Source organism: Rhodnius prolixus, unplaced genomic scaffold (assembly GCF_049639745.1).
Source record: "Rhodnius prolixus isolate KJV_2025 unplaced genomic scaffold, Rpr scaffold_8, whole genome shotgun sequence".
NCBI classification, from domain to species: domain Eukaryota; kingdom Metazoa; phylum Arthropoda; class Insecta; order Hemiptera; family Reduviidae; genus Rhodnius; species Rhodnius prolixus.
The window spans coordinates 18,455,884-18,472,849 of record NW_027411593.1 but is presented as its reverse complement, the minus strand read 5'-3'; the positions used below and the strand labels follow the sequence as shown (position 1 = coordinate 18,472,849).

The window sequence follows — 16,966 nt, the reverse complement described above, 5'->3', positions numbered from 1 at the left end:
CAAGGACTCACAAGGCGAATAAGGAGGCTGAGGAGCCACAGGAATGTTTTTACTGGCCAAAAACTCATTTATTAAAATTGCTCTGTGTGACAAGGAGCATTATCGTTATGCAACACCCACTTGTTCTTGATTGATGTTTCAATAAACGAGTTTTTGGCCAGTAAAAAACATTCCTGTGGCTCCTCAGTCTCCTTATTCGCCTGACTTGAGTCCTTGTGACTTTTTTCTCTTCCCGAAGTTGAAAAATCACCTCAAGGGAACTCATTTTGGGACAGTCTAAAACCTGTAACCGACCAGCTGAAGGCTATTCTAGTATCGGAGTTCGAGCACTGCTATGAAAAGTAGAAGAAACGTCTCTAGCGCTGTATGGCTTCAGAAGGAAGTTATTTTGAAGGTGCCAATATAGAATTGTAATTCTTTTTGAATAAAAAAATGTAAAAAAATCAGTCTCATTACTTTACAGACCTCGTATAATTATTTGAGGTGTGATTTACATCGGAAAAATTATTCTTTTCATTTGATTGTCTTTTCTTCATTTATTGATCAAAAGATGGAGTATAATCAAAATTTTAATTAGATAAATCTGGAGAAAATAGCGCAAGAATTCTTTTAGATCTCCGTAGAGAGTTAATTATAACAAAAAGAGATGGTCATTTTATAAGTTAATATTTTCAGTCCTAAACACATTCCAATTAAATAATTTGTTGTTACAGAGCAATTTTAAAAGATCAATATCAGAAACTATTGTATTTTATACGTCCATTTGGCCCAATAGCTACCCTATGAAAAACCATAGCACAGGTACGAATAATTCGACTCAACTCACAACATAAACCATCCGCCGTGAGATGAATATGTGTAAAACGAAAAACTAAGAAATACCGTTCAGTAAATTGAATTGGTTGCATTGAAAATTCAAAATTTGTAAACTTGCCAGGGAAAAATAAACAAGTCAAATGACTTTAAACTGGCTTTTTGTAATTAGAAATTAATAATAATTTCACACACCTTGTAATTAGATTACAGAAACAAAAAATTAAATATAATAATAATTGTTAAGCAATATCCCATGATTATTTATTTTGTGTGTGTTTGTTAAATTCGTTTTGGTGGAAATTGCATTCTATTATTATTATTTTTCTTTTTTGCTGCACAGAATCATTTAGAAAAAGCATTCGCTTATATTATTACGAAATATTCGTAATTTCATCTTTATTAGCACATTGTTTAGAGCAACGCAACGTACAATCAATGATCACACCGACACAAACGTAATTCTGTATTCGCGTCCTTTTTCGTTAATCTTCGTTAATAAGATTTTGATGATCGTTTTGCTAATAAAACAAAAATGGAAAGAGTGAGATAGAAAATCGTGTTTTATTAAAGATAACAGATAAAAAATATTTTAAAATGTTCTTATTAAAAAAGTAAAGTAATGCCCTACTTTTTACAGGCTGGCTTTACATCCAACTACCAAATAGGTGCCGTGAATGGAGGCTGTTACTGTTAAATTCTTACATTAACCCCTAGAAGTATTGAGATGCAAGTCAATTTTTTTATATTTAGTTTACACAGAAAATATTTTAGGATCATTAATTGAGGAAAAACTATTTTTAACTCAAGATTTGTGCGTGAAGGAGCAACTGAAACATGAAAAGTGGAGTAAAGATTTACTTTTGAAGACTAAAGTTTTTACTTTCTGAGACAGAAAGCGAAGGTAACCATTACTTGCACTTCCTTCAGAGAGATTACTGTAACTAACCAAACATCTAGTTCTTTTTTTTCTTCAATGTCGTAGTTTATAAAAATAATAATTTATTTAAAATGAGTATATTTTCTACTTTAAAGGTGTTTATTGATTAAATAAGCTATAATTTTTCTCATTAAATATTTCTTTTTCATTTAAAATTGTCCTGATAAGGAATGAAGTAAATTACTAGCTCTCATACCTTTCCAAGTTTACCCCCTTGCAAGTTAAGAACCAATTTAGTGCGATAGCAAGAAAAAAAAGAAGTTATATTTTAGCTTTTTTTCTTTTAATATTCTGTCCAATCAACACGCACATCCGCTCATCTGTCAATACCAACTCGGGGTTAAAAAATAGAAGCATTACCTTTCATTGCAAGATCTTTATTTTTTTAATTATTAATGTCTTCAACTATTTCTATTTAACTTAGCGTTTTTACTAGATGAAATTCTTAAAGCAAATTCTCAAGACTACTAATCTAGCATATAAAATTGTTATAAGATCTTCAGTTCGGCTTTAAGTGGGGCCTATTTAACTAGGATGTTCTCCTTGCGTGGCTTTCTCGTTTAAATATTTTAATTTAATAATTTTATGTTTATTGTAAGGTACTATATTTAAATGGACGTCTCTTATTTTCGAATTTTGAACAGGGGTTTTCTTATATACGATTGAGAGAACAATTCTTTGCACAACCATTGCATTTTTCGCTTTTCATTGGTGCATTTTCCAAGAAAAATTGATTAACCGGAGCGGTTTTCAAGTAATGCTCTAATCCGAACGTGACCGCCATAGATACACTGCGAAGTAGTGTGGTAGCAGGGCAGAATCATGTCAGAGAGGCTATTTGGAACAAAGAAAGTAAAATCTATCGGAGATTCCGTTAGTCGATTCAAAATAAAATAAAAAAAATTTAAATGACCCAGATATATGGGCCAGTTAGGATTGACTCCAAGAGTGGAGGAAAGGTCCATCCAGGAGATCTATGATGTTTACGAGAAGCTGAACTTAATCTTCATCGTTAAACTTAGATGGCTGCGGTGAACAGTCCGTGTGGCCAGAATAGTCAAATAGGAATATAACAGGGCTACTGCTTTAAACAAAACGATGGTAAAAGATGACGTGGTTGAAGATACCAGAAGGCTCGATATCTGCTTTTGGATTTTTGCAGCTATTAACAAAAAAGACTTGCGGAAGCTGTTAAGAAAACATTTAGAAGAAAGATTACTTAACGGGATGAACAATCTTGTATACATTGAGAATTCATTCTTAGCGACGTCTATATTAAGTGACCATGAAGTGATCCAAAAAGGAACGTAAACAACATCTCTTTGAATCATCAGCAGTACAAGAAGATCTGAGGACGGTTGCCTTGCAATGCAAGGACTTTGAAATATTCATTTCATTAATGATGTTCTTGCTTAATTTCATATCCTTAAACCTGTTGTGCGTCTAGAATTTTTATTGTATAATTAATAAATAATAAGGAACCTAAAAACTTTCATGCTATAGTTACCACATTACATGTTACAGTGATATAATATGCGTTATAATTATGTAAATAATTAAATTAAGAAAAAAATTTGATGCTTGAAAAAATTAATAACATTAATGAAATAATATTGTGCAATTGTAATTATAATTGTATCTATTAGTTAAAAAAAAAGTAGTAATAACAAATTGAATCCACTAAATGGAACGTTGTACCACAATCTCGTATCGTATAAGATTCTCTAATATCCAACCATAACCATGAAAGCAGCCAAGTTAAATAGGCTGTTTCGACCAAAAACAGGCCGGTCCTGAACTCTAGTTTCCAATCAGTGAACCATTTCTTCATGGATGGTAATTACTTTAGGTATCATTTCTTAACAACAGAACCACTTACTTTAGTTTCATTAACTCTCCCGAAATACACTTAAAAGCAAACAACTAATTTAGTTTTTACCGAACCAACATGTAAAAACACTCAAACCTAAATCTTATGTATGTGTTTACATAAACAATCTACTCTTCACAGAGACCATGCAGTTTGTGAACAAACACTGACACTTTTTTTTTTTATATATATATTTGCAGTCGATTTGGCTAATCTGTGCAATCTTTGTCATAAGTTTTATGGTCTTCAGTTGTGGCTTGATTGAATGTAGACAGATAATTGGTAGTTGAACGTTAAGTCCCGCCTGAAAATATAGGCGATTACTTTACTTTACTTAGACAGATAATAAAAGCATTTCTAACCTTCAAAAACATCTACTGACATGCAGAACAGAATGTTATTGAAAGACGAATTCTTCTTCTAGTTAACAACGAGTTCCTAATGGTTCTAAATGAGAAACAAGCACTAGACTACCAGTTAATTTCATTAATACTGAAACCCAATTGGGAGCGCAAGTATTTTGTTGTTATTGTTGTCTTATGACTCACATTTTCTTAAGAGAGATTCAATTCCCTAAGATATTGACGGCTTAGTAAGTTGGTAGGCTTAAAACTTTAAAAACAATGACTGCATCTCTTTTACCCATTCATCTGTCGCCTGCCTGTACTTGCATAGCAAATAACTTTTTAATAGTAAGTTAACATAACCTTCCCACCCAAAATCTCTATAATACAACAGCATCTTCATGGAGCTTAACCAAAGTAGTCGCTTAGCTTTACAAGTAACGGATGGAAATTAGATTGTGATACTCTAATCAGTTCAATGGAGTCCTTTGTTTTTGAATTGATTGTCTATTCATTTAAAGAAGTAGACTTACGATGTCTAAGTTAAAAACAGACGCTCATGATCGAGCAAGTGACTACCCAACAATATGATTGATGCGGGGGATTTCCAAAAGTAAAAACTAAAAAAAGAGATGTCCTCATAAAAATAACATTTCTTTATGTAAACAGTATCAATAACTACACAATATTATTTAAGAAATTGATAAATACATTGCATCAATACTTCGAAAGAAAAAGGTAATAATCATAATAACAATAATAATAGTGTAATAAAATTTATAATGTAACAATTCGGCTGGATATAGTAGAGGAACTTGAGCCTGGTGGAATATGTGCAAGTTTTTAAAACCGAATATAAAAGACCGCATTATTGTGTCAACAGTTTCTTAAAACTAAAACCACATAAACCAGAAATACATACATATAATAACCGTATGTACATAGTCTTGTATGGATCTAAATTCAACCAACTCTATAAAAACTATTTTTGTTGTTTGGATTCTTTATTCTCTTTTAGTTTATTACAAGTTATTACTTTACCATATTCTTATTCATTTGTACTTTCTTAACAGTTTGTAATTTGCAATTAAGCAATTTATTAAAGAATAATTTGGAGATGAATTAAGAATAGAAGAATTCGATATGTAAAGTTTATCGTACGATACATTTATGGGCTATTTGTTAGGAACTATTGCAAGAGTTCTTTGACTTTATGGGCATAGATCTTTGTCACATGACGGATCCTTGCGGAGTCAATAGTTAAGGATTTGCAGGAGATATTTACACCATTCATTTCAAAAAGTAATAAGTACCAGCCTGCTAAGTTCATAAGCAGTTAACAAAACTGCATGTTGTTTTCTTTGTATTATTATTTGATTTTATATTGTTTATTTATGTAAAAAATCTGCTTGTTTGACTTCATAAAACCTTTTTACTGTTTAACAGATAGGTATCTTAGCCAGCCCGGTGAATTTGTGCGGTACTATTTACACTTCTTCTTAAGTTTTGTTAATGATTAACAATCAATATTTTGAGTAAAATGTAAATCTGTTAAACTCTAAATTTTTACTTAATTTAACCCAATTAGAAATTTGCAGCAAGATTAATTTCAAACTTTGTATACTTAAAATTATGGTTTTGCTTTTTGTATACTAACTGAGAGTTGGTTCCTGTTGTATCTAACATCGGGACAATTCCCAGCAAGAAGCTCTATTTTATCGAAAGGAAAAAATAAATGGGACCTCTCCTGTTTAGGTTTACGCAATAATTTGACTCAATATTTGGTAAATAATCGCCGTATATAACATAGATATACAAATATGGATGTCAGATCCTACTCCAACTAGACACTGTGAAATACAAAATCAATTTACAACTGTGAAAGTTTTGCAATTTTTTCTCCGTTACGGATTAAAGATAATCCTGTTTATATTTATAAAGCAACACTATTTCTAACCTTACAATGATTAACCTTTTAGGAATTATATTTTTTTTTGTTTATTTAAAGTAGAATAATAAGTAAAATTTAAATAAAATAGGTTTAGAATATGTAACAGGGTCGTCGAATCGTGTTTTAATTTAACTAATCGTGAAAACCTAAACTGGGCCATCTCATTAACAACTCATTAACGTTTCTAAACTGCACAAAAAGAGAAAGAGAATGTTATACAATGCGGGTTTATCTATTTGTAACATTATTATGTTTCTATTAAGTAAATATTTATTTTATTATAACTCTTTTATTTTTTGTTTTGCTTTCTTTCAGGTATCACTTTGTCTAGCTACCATGATTGCTGTCGTAGCTTCACAAGGTTTTGATTATTTCGGTGGGTTTCCAGGTTTTGCGGCGTCTCCTAGAGATCCAAGAGCCAACAGAGGTAGCACTAGTATGTTTGATCTTTGCACTGGCCTTCTCTTCTTCTTCATTGCAGATGCACCAATCTCATTTAATGTTTTCTTATTTCTTATATTATTCTAGTTTTCTCTTCTATCTAACAAAATACTAATATAAGCGTTGCATGCTAGTTTTTCATAGTTTCATTAATAGAATAATTTTTTTTTTAGAACGCTCTAATTCTTTTTAGGTAATCAATCCTCTGATATAGTAACGAGGCCATACAAAAATACTGTTTGAAAAAATATGTGTAAAAAGCGATTCTTTCAATAAATTTGTTCAGTTTACGTAAAGGGAGATTAGCTTTATAATTGCAATTTCCTGCTTATCGACTTAAGCTACAAAATCCGGAAGCGAGCCACTAATTAACACATTAATGGCATTAAATTTTCGACCGGTTTTTTGAAATATGCTCATAAGCAGATTTACAGATTGAAAAATACGATTTTCTTGCGAACTATATGAGCTAAAAATGGTGGAGAATACTTTTTAATAGAATATAGTGTTTTTATAAGTACCTATATCGCTTTCTTATTCATCTTCTTTTTTTTCTCTATAAATTTGAGGATTTTGAATTTCGTTCTGTTGGTCGGTGATTTTGAAAACTTGTATCTTTATAAAAACAAAAAAGTAAAGTAATGCTTTTTAGGCGTGCTTTACGTCCAACTACCAATTTAGGTGCCGTGAATGGAGGCAACTAGCAAAATTTACTTTACTACAAAATTCTCATATTAACCATTCCATGGCTTTGACCGGGAATCGAACCCAGTACCTCAATTCTTCTGTTTGGCTTTGCCGACCTCCGCCTCTAACCACTCGGCTACCGTGGCGCCTCAGATCTTTATTGAGAACCTTACTGTGCGAAACGGTAATATGCTTTGTAACGTAAATAAACTGTTATTCCATAATTTGGCAGCAATACTCGAACTGAATCGATTTAAATTGAATTTTTGAGTAATAATACCTCCTATTTAATTTTCTTTTATCGTTAATTGAACATGAACGAATGATTCATATTTCGTTAAATGTCCCGCTTCTTTTAGAGACTTTCTTGGCTCCCTAGAGCTCCGTGCACTCCAGACTGAGCAAAATTTAGCCCATTGTTTATGTTCTAGGGAATTCGATAGGTAAGAAAGATGTAACAGACAAGCAAGGCCTTTCTAGAATTGGAGCGTTAAAAATTATTAAATTAATAAAAAAATTTAAAACTATGTAGAAGAAAATATATTTTGTTAAAGCATGACTATTTTGAAATTAACTAACGAGTGAATAGATCTAACGTAACCAACAGTGTGTAAACAATCCAGGTGTTGAGTATGCGGGATAATGTCGTTTGTTTTATCAGACTTAACGGGCATGTTTTCTCTATTTTTGATCGGGTTTGGATTTTTATCCACCATTAAATGTTGATACATCAGTTCAGTGTAGAGAATTAACAAACACATTTATGTAAACTGTGTTTGAAACATTACAAGCGAAAGTAATACTTGCCATAGCAAACTGATGGTGGATGAAAAGAAGCCTTCTAAAATAACAATACTTGTACTTGGGTATAGTGGAATCATCTTAAATTTGCTTTGAAAATCTTAGTGCTTTGCATACAATTATTCATAGTGAAAGTGTTATCAATATTTTTTAGGAAAAATTTAGAAAATGCCCAACTTGGGCACATTTTTTACTCTTTCTTTTTTTATTTAAACTTTTAGCTAAATTTAAAAACCGTCATGTGTATTCATCGAGTATTACAAATTCTTTTGTACTTTTTAAAGTGATTATCGTATATCCAAAGGGAAGTATTTGAACCATTTTTATTAATGAAAGATGGTTTCATAATAATGAAATAATTTTTTAATTAGTAGTTTTTTTTTTGGCGCATCAACAGCTGAGGTCATTAGCGCCCGGAGCTTTTTCCAGTGCACTGCCGGCCTCCGGACAGTGTTCTCTCGTTACAGACAACACTGTCCATCACCGGACAGTGAGCTGTAAGAAGCTCCTAGGAAGAGAAAATCTAAGGGTCAGCTGCTGGATTCGAACCCGGGACCTCCGCGTGGGAGTACAGTATGCTAACCTCATAGCTAATCCCTTCCCTTTTAATTAGTAGTTATTGTTGTTTCTATTAGAAATAACTTAGTCATATTTCAGCCAACATATACCAGCTTTTTACTGGTAAAGTAGTAAATTTTTGTCATTTTTTTTTTTAAAAAACTGCAAAAATGTGTCTTTTTTAAAATTCTAATAGAAATTTTATTTTTTCTCTAGTTGTGAATCGCAATTTATTAATAGATATTGATATTTTTAAAGGCTAAATTTTTTTTTTAAAGTTCCAAAGTTTCGAAGAATGAAATAATAAACTTTAGAATCAAGTTAACATGTTTAGACATGTAATCAAGTTCCAGTGGAATACCTTTAATATAGTACGAATATAATTCGTCCCGGAAGGATGAAGCTTGAATTCTTATTTTAAAAAAAAAACTGGTAACATAAGAACACCAATTCTGGTTAAACTAGATTGGTAATTATAGCATCCTTCTTATAAATCCAATCTTAGATAAATTGAACCCTTAGCGCCAAAATTGATAGCTACGATATAAAACTTTTATTTGAAGAAATGATTTGGCAGTCCCAAGTCGAGTGATTCCGAGTCTGAATGGCTCTTCGCAATTCAGCAAATCTTAATACAGGAATCAGTTTCTCACTTTTTGATCCTTACTGCTGCATCTAATGGTAAAAGTTAAAAGGAACCGAATATCTGAATTCAGATCTGTACCAAACTGTCACAGATTTTAAATGGTACGAGGGTCGTTTGAAAAGTCCGTGCAAAGTCAGAGAGTTAGCACTACTGGCGCGTATCGAGGTTATGTTTAGTTAGTAGCATCTCTTGGAAGAACACACACCAAGTTTCAGCCAGATCGGTCTATTTCTTTGTGTTTGGCGTTCGTTTGAATCGAGGAAGTCGAGTGAAGTGTTGCAAATGACGGTTTGCAGCTGTTCCAGAAGAATCCGCAGGACTTTAAGCGTCTTTTCGTCACTGTGGATGAAACATGGATACATCACTACATTCCTGAGACCAAAGATCAATCTAAACAATGGGTTACCAAGGGGGAATCTGCGCCAAAAAAGGCGAAGACCGTTCCTTCGGCCGGAAAGATTATGGCGACTGTCTTTTGGGATTCGCAAGGAATAATCCTCATCGACTATCTGGAAAAGGGTAAAACTATTACAGGTGCATATTATTCATCGTTATTGGACCGTTTGAAAACCGAGCTGCAAGAAAAACGCCCACGATTGGCCCACAAAAAAGTCCTTTTCCATCACGACAACGCACCAGCTCACACCTCAGCAGTTGTGGTCGCAAAATTAATGGAAATAGGGTTCCAACTCGTTTCACATCCCCCCTATTCTCCAGACTTGGCTCCCTCGGACTACTATTTGTTCCCCATATGAAGAAATGGCTGGCGGGAAAAAGAATTTATTCAAACGAGGAGGTGATTGCAGAAACGAATGGCTATTTTTCGGACTTGGACAAATCCTATTATTCGGAAGGGATCAACAAACTAGAGCAGCGTTGGACGAAGTGTATAAGCCTAAAAGGAGACTATGTTGAAAAATAAAAAAGGTTTACCCCAAAAAATTAAGTAGTTTTTATTTTTGCACGGACTTTTCAAACGACCCTCGCATTTCATGACCGTTTAAAAATAATTCAGAATATTGCGGCTAGAAATTGGAACTACTATTTAGTGAAAGAGGATGATTGAAGCTGACTATAAAGCAGTTGATGTAACGTTTGGGTTAAGGACATAATAATATCTTGTAAACCCCTTTCAGGATTGTGGAATCCTTAGAAATAAGTTCAAGTCCTTGCCGAGTAGAAATCTGTAGCGTGTTGCCTAATGCCTCAAATGTTCGGAAGTAACAGTTGATAAGGCATCTTGCGCTGTTGTGGATTTCGATGGCAACTATTAGTTGTAAAATAACCAACACACCAGGTTCGGAGTAGGTCATGATAGGAGTAAATTAGGGATGTATTATTCCTGAAATAAGGCGAAAGAAAATTTTTCCATATCTTTATTAGTTACTTTAACGCTTAGTAGAGTAAACTGCAATAAAATTATTTTTGAATAGAGCAATTTAGTTGTAATTGGACGAAATTTAGTACTAAAATTACCATTAGTTTAGAAACAGCAAATTCATTTTTTATTTCTTTTTTCATTAAACAAATGCCTTTAATCCGTAATGCCAGTAATATTCATGCCTAAATTAGTAATTAATAAGGCATTTCATCTGATAGAATCAAAAATCGTTATTCTTTTTTTTAACAAAATAAAGCGAAAAATAAACAATTCTTTTACAAAACTAATTTGAGTACAACTAATCTTTCAGGTCCTGTAACATTTCCGGTAACGCAACCCGGAAGAGAAACCAGCGGAGTGCGAGTAGGAGCTTCTGGTTACGGCTTTGTTCCTCCGGGTGCTCGTGGTGGTAAGTGCATTTAACTATTTGCAAAAAATATGTATAAATTTGTTTTTTAATTTTTACAAACTGTTTTTATGTTTTCTTAAATCATTTTAAAGAAAATTTCTGTACAGTAGCACTTACTGGGGAACTACACTTGACTAGATATATATCTAACAACATCTTAGCAATACGCAACAAATCAATTCAGCTTGATGCAATTTTTGAACCATGAATTAGAACAATTTTTTCTATAATTAACGTAACTGCTCTCTCGACTAGCTCTAATCCTCTTGTACAGTTTCTCACTTCTTCTGACATTCCTAACAATCCTCCTCGCCGACTGAATCGCTAGTAGCCTACGACTTCCTTGCAGTCTGAAGACCTAAAGATCATTATATCCAGTAGGGAATGCTACCACTGGGTAGGTTATCTCCTCCTGCTCTCCTCCCGCACTAGTTCATCATATTTACTGATTGTATACAAAATAAAAAAAATAAAAAAATTAACGTCGCAAAATATTAAAGTACTATTGACAGCAATGATAAGTACGAGTGAATGAGATTAATTCAAGGGATTCCATTCCTATGATAGAATTGCGGCAGTTTTTAGGTCTCGAAGCATTTACTTTAGTAGATCTGTTTTGCGCCCTTAAAGTGCAAAGTGAGGTCCTGCGTCACGCCCTCGTGTTGAAAATCAGTTTCTGAGCAAAGCCCTTATCAGATAAGTGCTAAAATTGGAGTTAAATAAAAAAGTAGGAATGTATTTTAAGGAGTAAATGAATCCCTCTCTAGCCCTTGTAACTGCTCAGACTCTTTAAGAAGAACCATCGATGAGGATTTGGACTGATTGGGTTTAGCCACTTTTTGGCGCCAGACCGGGAAACCATGGTCTCTCTGAGGGATTGAGTGGAAATAATCACTCTTTACAGTCATAACCCTCCATGCTCCAAGAACAGGGAACGTTCTTTTCCCCTGCTGAATACTAACGAAGGTCCATCACTCAAGATAAATTGCCACCCAAGCACGCGTGACCTAGAAAAGGCTACTTACACCGATTAAGTGCCCTGGGAGGCTCCGTTTTCACCACAGCCATCCCAGTATCCTCTATCCTTCGTTAAAATCGTCTTTGTTTGGGCCAGTAGTGTAGTAGTATTTTGCTCACAAATACCATACGCCCCATTTTTTCTGAATTCTGGTACTAGAAACAAATAACTATAACTGGACACATTGTTGTGTCTATCTATAATTTTGTTTTTAGAAATTAAAAAAATAAATAAAATATCAAAAAAGTAGCAATAAAACTGTAGGTACTTGGAAGAATACTTAGAGAAATTGAAGGATTAATTTTATGATTACTGTGGAAGTTAACGTGTTGAAATCAGCCATAGTTGTTCACCACAAAACTAAACACAATATTAATCATAATTATAGTAATCATGATATCACTCAACCATAAATATCATTGTCATCGTGAAATTTGGTAATTTTTGTTGTTGTTGTATGTGAGTAATAAAATTTAGTACACAGTTTCGTGGCCCACAGTTTTACTAAGTTCAATAGAAAATGGTGGCCGGATGTAAGACTAAAATGAGTTGGATAGACTTCCGTGAGTACTACAAAGCAGTGAAAGCCCCTAATAATATAGTGAAGTACCCTAAGAGGACCCAGATTGGAGAGAGAGTAAAGTCCACTCTCTCTCTCTCTCTCTCTCTCGGTTTCTCTTGAGTTTGATTGCATGGGATGCGTACGGAAGCAATCGGGCTCTTTGGTCCTTTGATCACCACTTCCGCCCAGCCAAAGGGACCTTTGTCCAAGACGTTTCTGTAAACATCTCTCACTCTGTACACATTATTAGATCAGCTTTGTAAATTTCAGGTGATGATAGATGACTATATTAGCTAAAATTGTATATACTTCACTAAAGTTTGCAATTTCCAGCACAGCGGTGGATATTATTTCTAAAATGTATTTATTACCCTTGATTTACAAGTTTCACAAAATGGAAAAAAAAGAGAAGAAGTAATTCTCATACTTGTTATTAAAAAGGTATACATAACGCAATCTGGTTTTAAACGCTTAGACAACTTTCACCAATCTTCCGAAATTTCTATAACATATTTTGTTTAAACAGAGAATATTTCGTTTTAATTTAAATTGTTGGTGAAACGGTACATTACGCTGATGTAACCGTGTGTTCCCAAATCCAGGAGAAAATTTGAAATATTATTACAATTAATTCCAAAAAAATTGTCCACAATTTTGTAAAATTTAAATATAACCGATCACTTATTGCTAATTAAAAACACAAAAAAAAACCTTAAATCAATAATTAAAGGAAAAATGTCAAAAATAAAAGATATACGTACTTTATTTTTCACTCAACATTCTAAGTTAAAAATGAACGACAAGAGCCCTTTGAATAAAGTATAATCAAGGAATTTTGCACTTTAAAATATCATTTGTGATTAGTACACTTTCCATATTTGTTATGGAATGATTGCTCTTTAGGTGGTATTTAGGAACTCCGGTTCGGACGAATTCAAAAGTCACTTCCCTTTACCAATTTTTCAGTTATGTTTGATCTTCTTCTTTTTATGCACTCTCAAAAATGGCCCCCGTACGAATGGTAAACAGGTTTACCGAAACATTTTTGTTTTTTTTCCCCCCCAATGAATTGAATTTTAGGGCATTTTAGGGGAGCAGTTGGCTACACTTTCTCTGATGATGTCATTTTGATGTTAATATAGCTTTTACAGTTAACTCATATGCTGTGAACTCAAATCTTAATTTAACTCAAATGCTGTGAACACTCAGAACTCTAAGTTCTACTCACCAATTTTCTTGACATTTAAAACTCATTTGAGCTTGACTGACATTTAATTCTAATCATTTTGGAATCATGAAGGATTATACTTTACTCTCTCTTACAGAAATGTCTTTTAACCAAATTTCTGAGAAAATGTTACCAGTAAATGTTGATTTGTGCGTATACAGTTACCGTTCTAAATTAAATAACATCGCAAGAGCCGTTCGCGAGAAAAAAAAACTTAAAATATGGAACATTCTACGTATTTGTATAAATTCGTATTTGGATAAAGCGGCATTTCCAAGCCAGCCCTATTCTGATCAAATTTGGAAATGTCAGTCTCACATTCTTATTTGCATTATACGTACCAGTGGCAAGACAGTACCATAACTGATGTAAGAACTTTAGAGGGATGCCTGCCAACACAGTTTTCTATTTATGGAATTTATCTGGCAGATTGTTTCAAATTAAAGTTATAGATCCACAGAAAAATCTATTAATTGAGTGATATTTATCGTTGACCGATTTTTGACATAACTTTATTGTGGCATCCCTGATAGCGGTGCGGTTACTGGCGAGGACTGCGAAGCTATTATATATTGTGGTACTGGGTTCGATTCTTGGTCCTAGGTCTTGGGTTTTTATTTGGAGAAATCATTAGGAAAACATGTTTGCTAGACACTTCCGTTCACGGCACCAAATTTGGTAATTGGACTTGAAGGCAATCTCAAAAAAAAAAAATAGGCATTACTTTACTAATTGTGGCATCCTCTGTTTGCCATTAAGCAGAATCACAAATTTGTGCTTTCTGCGTTTTGTTTTTGAGTTACGGTGGATAGATACGCGTAAATACAAAACTAATTTCTAAAATTATCTTTTTCGTTCTCAGGAATCTTAAAACGGACATTTCCAATGTTACTTAGTATACGAGTAGTAAGAAAAATTGAATAAGTTGTTAACATTCTGGATTTGAAGCAAAATGGCTTTCAGGTTGGGCGGTTTACCTTAAAGATCTTTCCTTACAAACTAAATGCATACCAATTGTAAAAATATATAAAAAAAAAGTATTCATACGCTAAGTTTTTTTACTTTATCTACTGAACTTTTGTTTCTAGGATGACTATTTCTTCAGCACTGAAATCGAAGATAGTAACAATGAATTATGCTCTCATTTTCTTTCATAACATAAAGAATTTGGGAAGAATTAAAAAGCTGCTTATTGGCAAACTTTCGAGTGAAATCCAGTCTCTTCATCCCATTGATTTCACTAATAAATGGTTTCTTCCTTGCAGTTCTACCCTTGTAAATTCGTTGCATTTCGTAGGTGATTTCGGATGGTCTGTGGCGTAACAAGGGTCCCTGATGTTGACGCGAGGCTTTCCGAGAGTTGGCGTGCTCATCGAAAGCGCATACTTCTTTCAACAGGATAACGATCCCAAACATACAGCCAAAAATATTAAGGAATGGCTGCTTTAATTATAAAGCATTAGCCCGGAAACAACTTCTCACCCCTTCACAGTCTCCGGGTGAACCCTATTGAAAATATATGGTCTTATTTGGTGCGGAAAATTCGAAAATTGAAATGTTCCTCAAGAAAAGAGCTCATAACCAATTTAAAGAAATCATGGGCAGAAATCACATCTCAAGAGACACTAAACCTGGTGGAATCTATGCCAAGGAGGCTTCAGGCAATAATAAATGCAAAGGGATTGCACACAAAATATTAGGTCTTTAGTTTTGCGATAATTATAACATTCAGATTGAGTGTATGAATACTTATTTGGCATACAATAAATTATTTTTCAGTTTTTTAACCAATTCTTTATGTTTATAAAAGAAAATGAGAGCATTAAATTCATTGTTACTATCTTCGATTTCAGTGCTGGAGAAATAATAAATAAAGTAAGGAAACTTAGTGTATGAATACTTTTCTTGACCACTGTATATAAGTATATATATATTTACAATAAAAATTCGAAATTCGAAACTGGCACGATTGCAATACTTCCTGTTAGCTACTTTCTAGTAAGAGAAAGTACAAATTATTAAAGGAAATAAGAAATTTCTTAATTATTTTTGTTTAAGTATTGTTTTAATTATAAGTATTAAAACATAATATAGTCACGTACCAACTTTACAACACGAAAAGATTTTAGATGATAATACAAGTGACGTAGTGACAGGAAGTTGGTAGTATATGTGAAGCAGCTGCCCATGAGGAGCAATAATCGCAACGACTTTCTCTGCGAGACGGCCTTCACAATGTCATCGGCAGGGGAGCGCCCTAGTTTCAGCGCCTTTCTTAATTTCCTGTCTTCTCCCACCACGGGTTAATGCAAAACTGAGCAAGGTTCCACTATGGCGCGAGCGGCCGCTAGTCATACCACAGCTGGATAAGTTAGATTCGCTCCAAACTAATTTCCATAACTACGCTGCCAAAACTAATATGATGTACCCACTTGTAAAATAGAATATTGAATAAGGAGGTTTAACCCGCTTATACACTTCATTAACTAGAGAACTCAGTAATCACTTTCAAATACCTTAAATAACTCTCTAGAAACTTAAGTTCCAAAACTGAAAATTCCTAACCTCTAAGAGAATAACCCAGGGCTCTCCCTTAATTTGCTTTTGTATTCCAGATTGGATATGGGTATCAATTAGTGTTCTCGAAACTATGCGAGCAAAATTTCATTGTCTTTCAATTATTAGAACGCGTTAATAAACTCTTCTACTCTGGCCGCCATTGTTCAGCTGTGAAGAGCCAGCAAGTAAACTTGATGGTGCAATTAAACAGGAGTACTACCAACCCTCCTGGAGTCTTGATAAATCCATTACTCAATCATCTATTTATTACGTTATTTCTTTTCAAATTTAATAAACAATTTCCTGAACATTTTTCACTGCTCAGAGGTAGTGCACTAATTTTGTAAGCCTTACTCCGCATCTTTGAATCCATGCAAAGCTATCCTCTTAGGAGATTCCAACTGACGGTTGGGGAAAAATTTAATTTAAAAATATACGTATCAAACATACAAAAATGTTTGATGCTTCAGCCATCCGCTGCTAGATTTCAGAGGCTAAATCCATAAATTACTTTATTCAGATAATTTAGTTTCCACAGTTTTTAAATTACTTCTCTGATTTCAATTTAAAAGAATATATATAAAAGCAGCAAGAAGTTAGCAGATGCTCCCGTTTAATAAATCATCCAGTTATCATATTGCAGAATGCAGTTGAAATGGTTAAAGAGGGACTTAAAAAACAAATCTTTAATTACTAGTGACATCTCAGCCTGGAAAAATATGTAATTAATGGAGTTTTACGACGTCTTGATGAATGGA

General features: G+C 33.5%; 1 protein-coding gene across 2 annotated transcripts in view; it reads left to right on the top strand.

The window, feature by feature from the left end:
* The window catches only part of LOC141450982 (uncharacterized), a 28,997-nt gene that overhangs the window by 4,740 nt on the left and 7,291 nt on the right, over positions 1 to 16,966 (top strand). Inside the window, exons 2-3 of one of the 2 annotated variants that reach the window (XM_074121955.1) lie at positions 6,234 to 6,354; positions 10,743 to 10,841. In XM_074121955.1, the coding sequence (XP_073978056.1) occupies positions 6,234 to 6,354; positions 10,743 to 10,841 (220 nt within the window). The remainder of the gene's footprint in view (positions 1 to 6,233; positions 6,355 to 10,742; positions 10,842 to 16,966) is intronic. The other variant, XM_074121956.1, reaches the window with a different exon arrangement.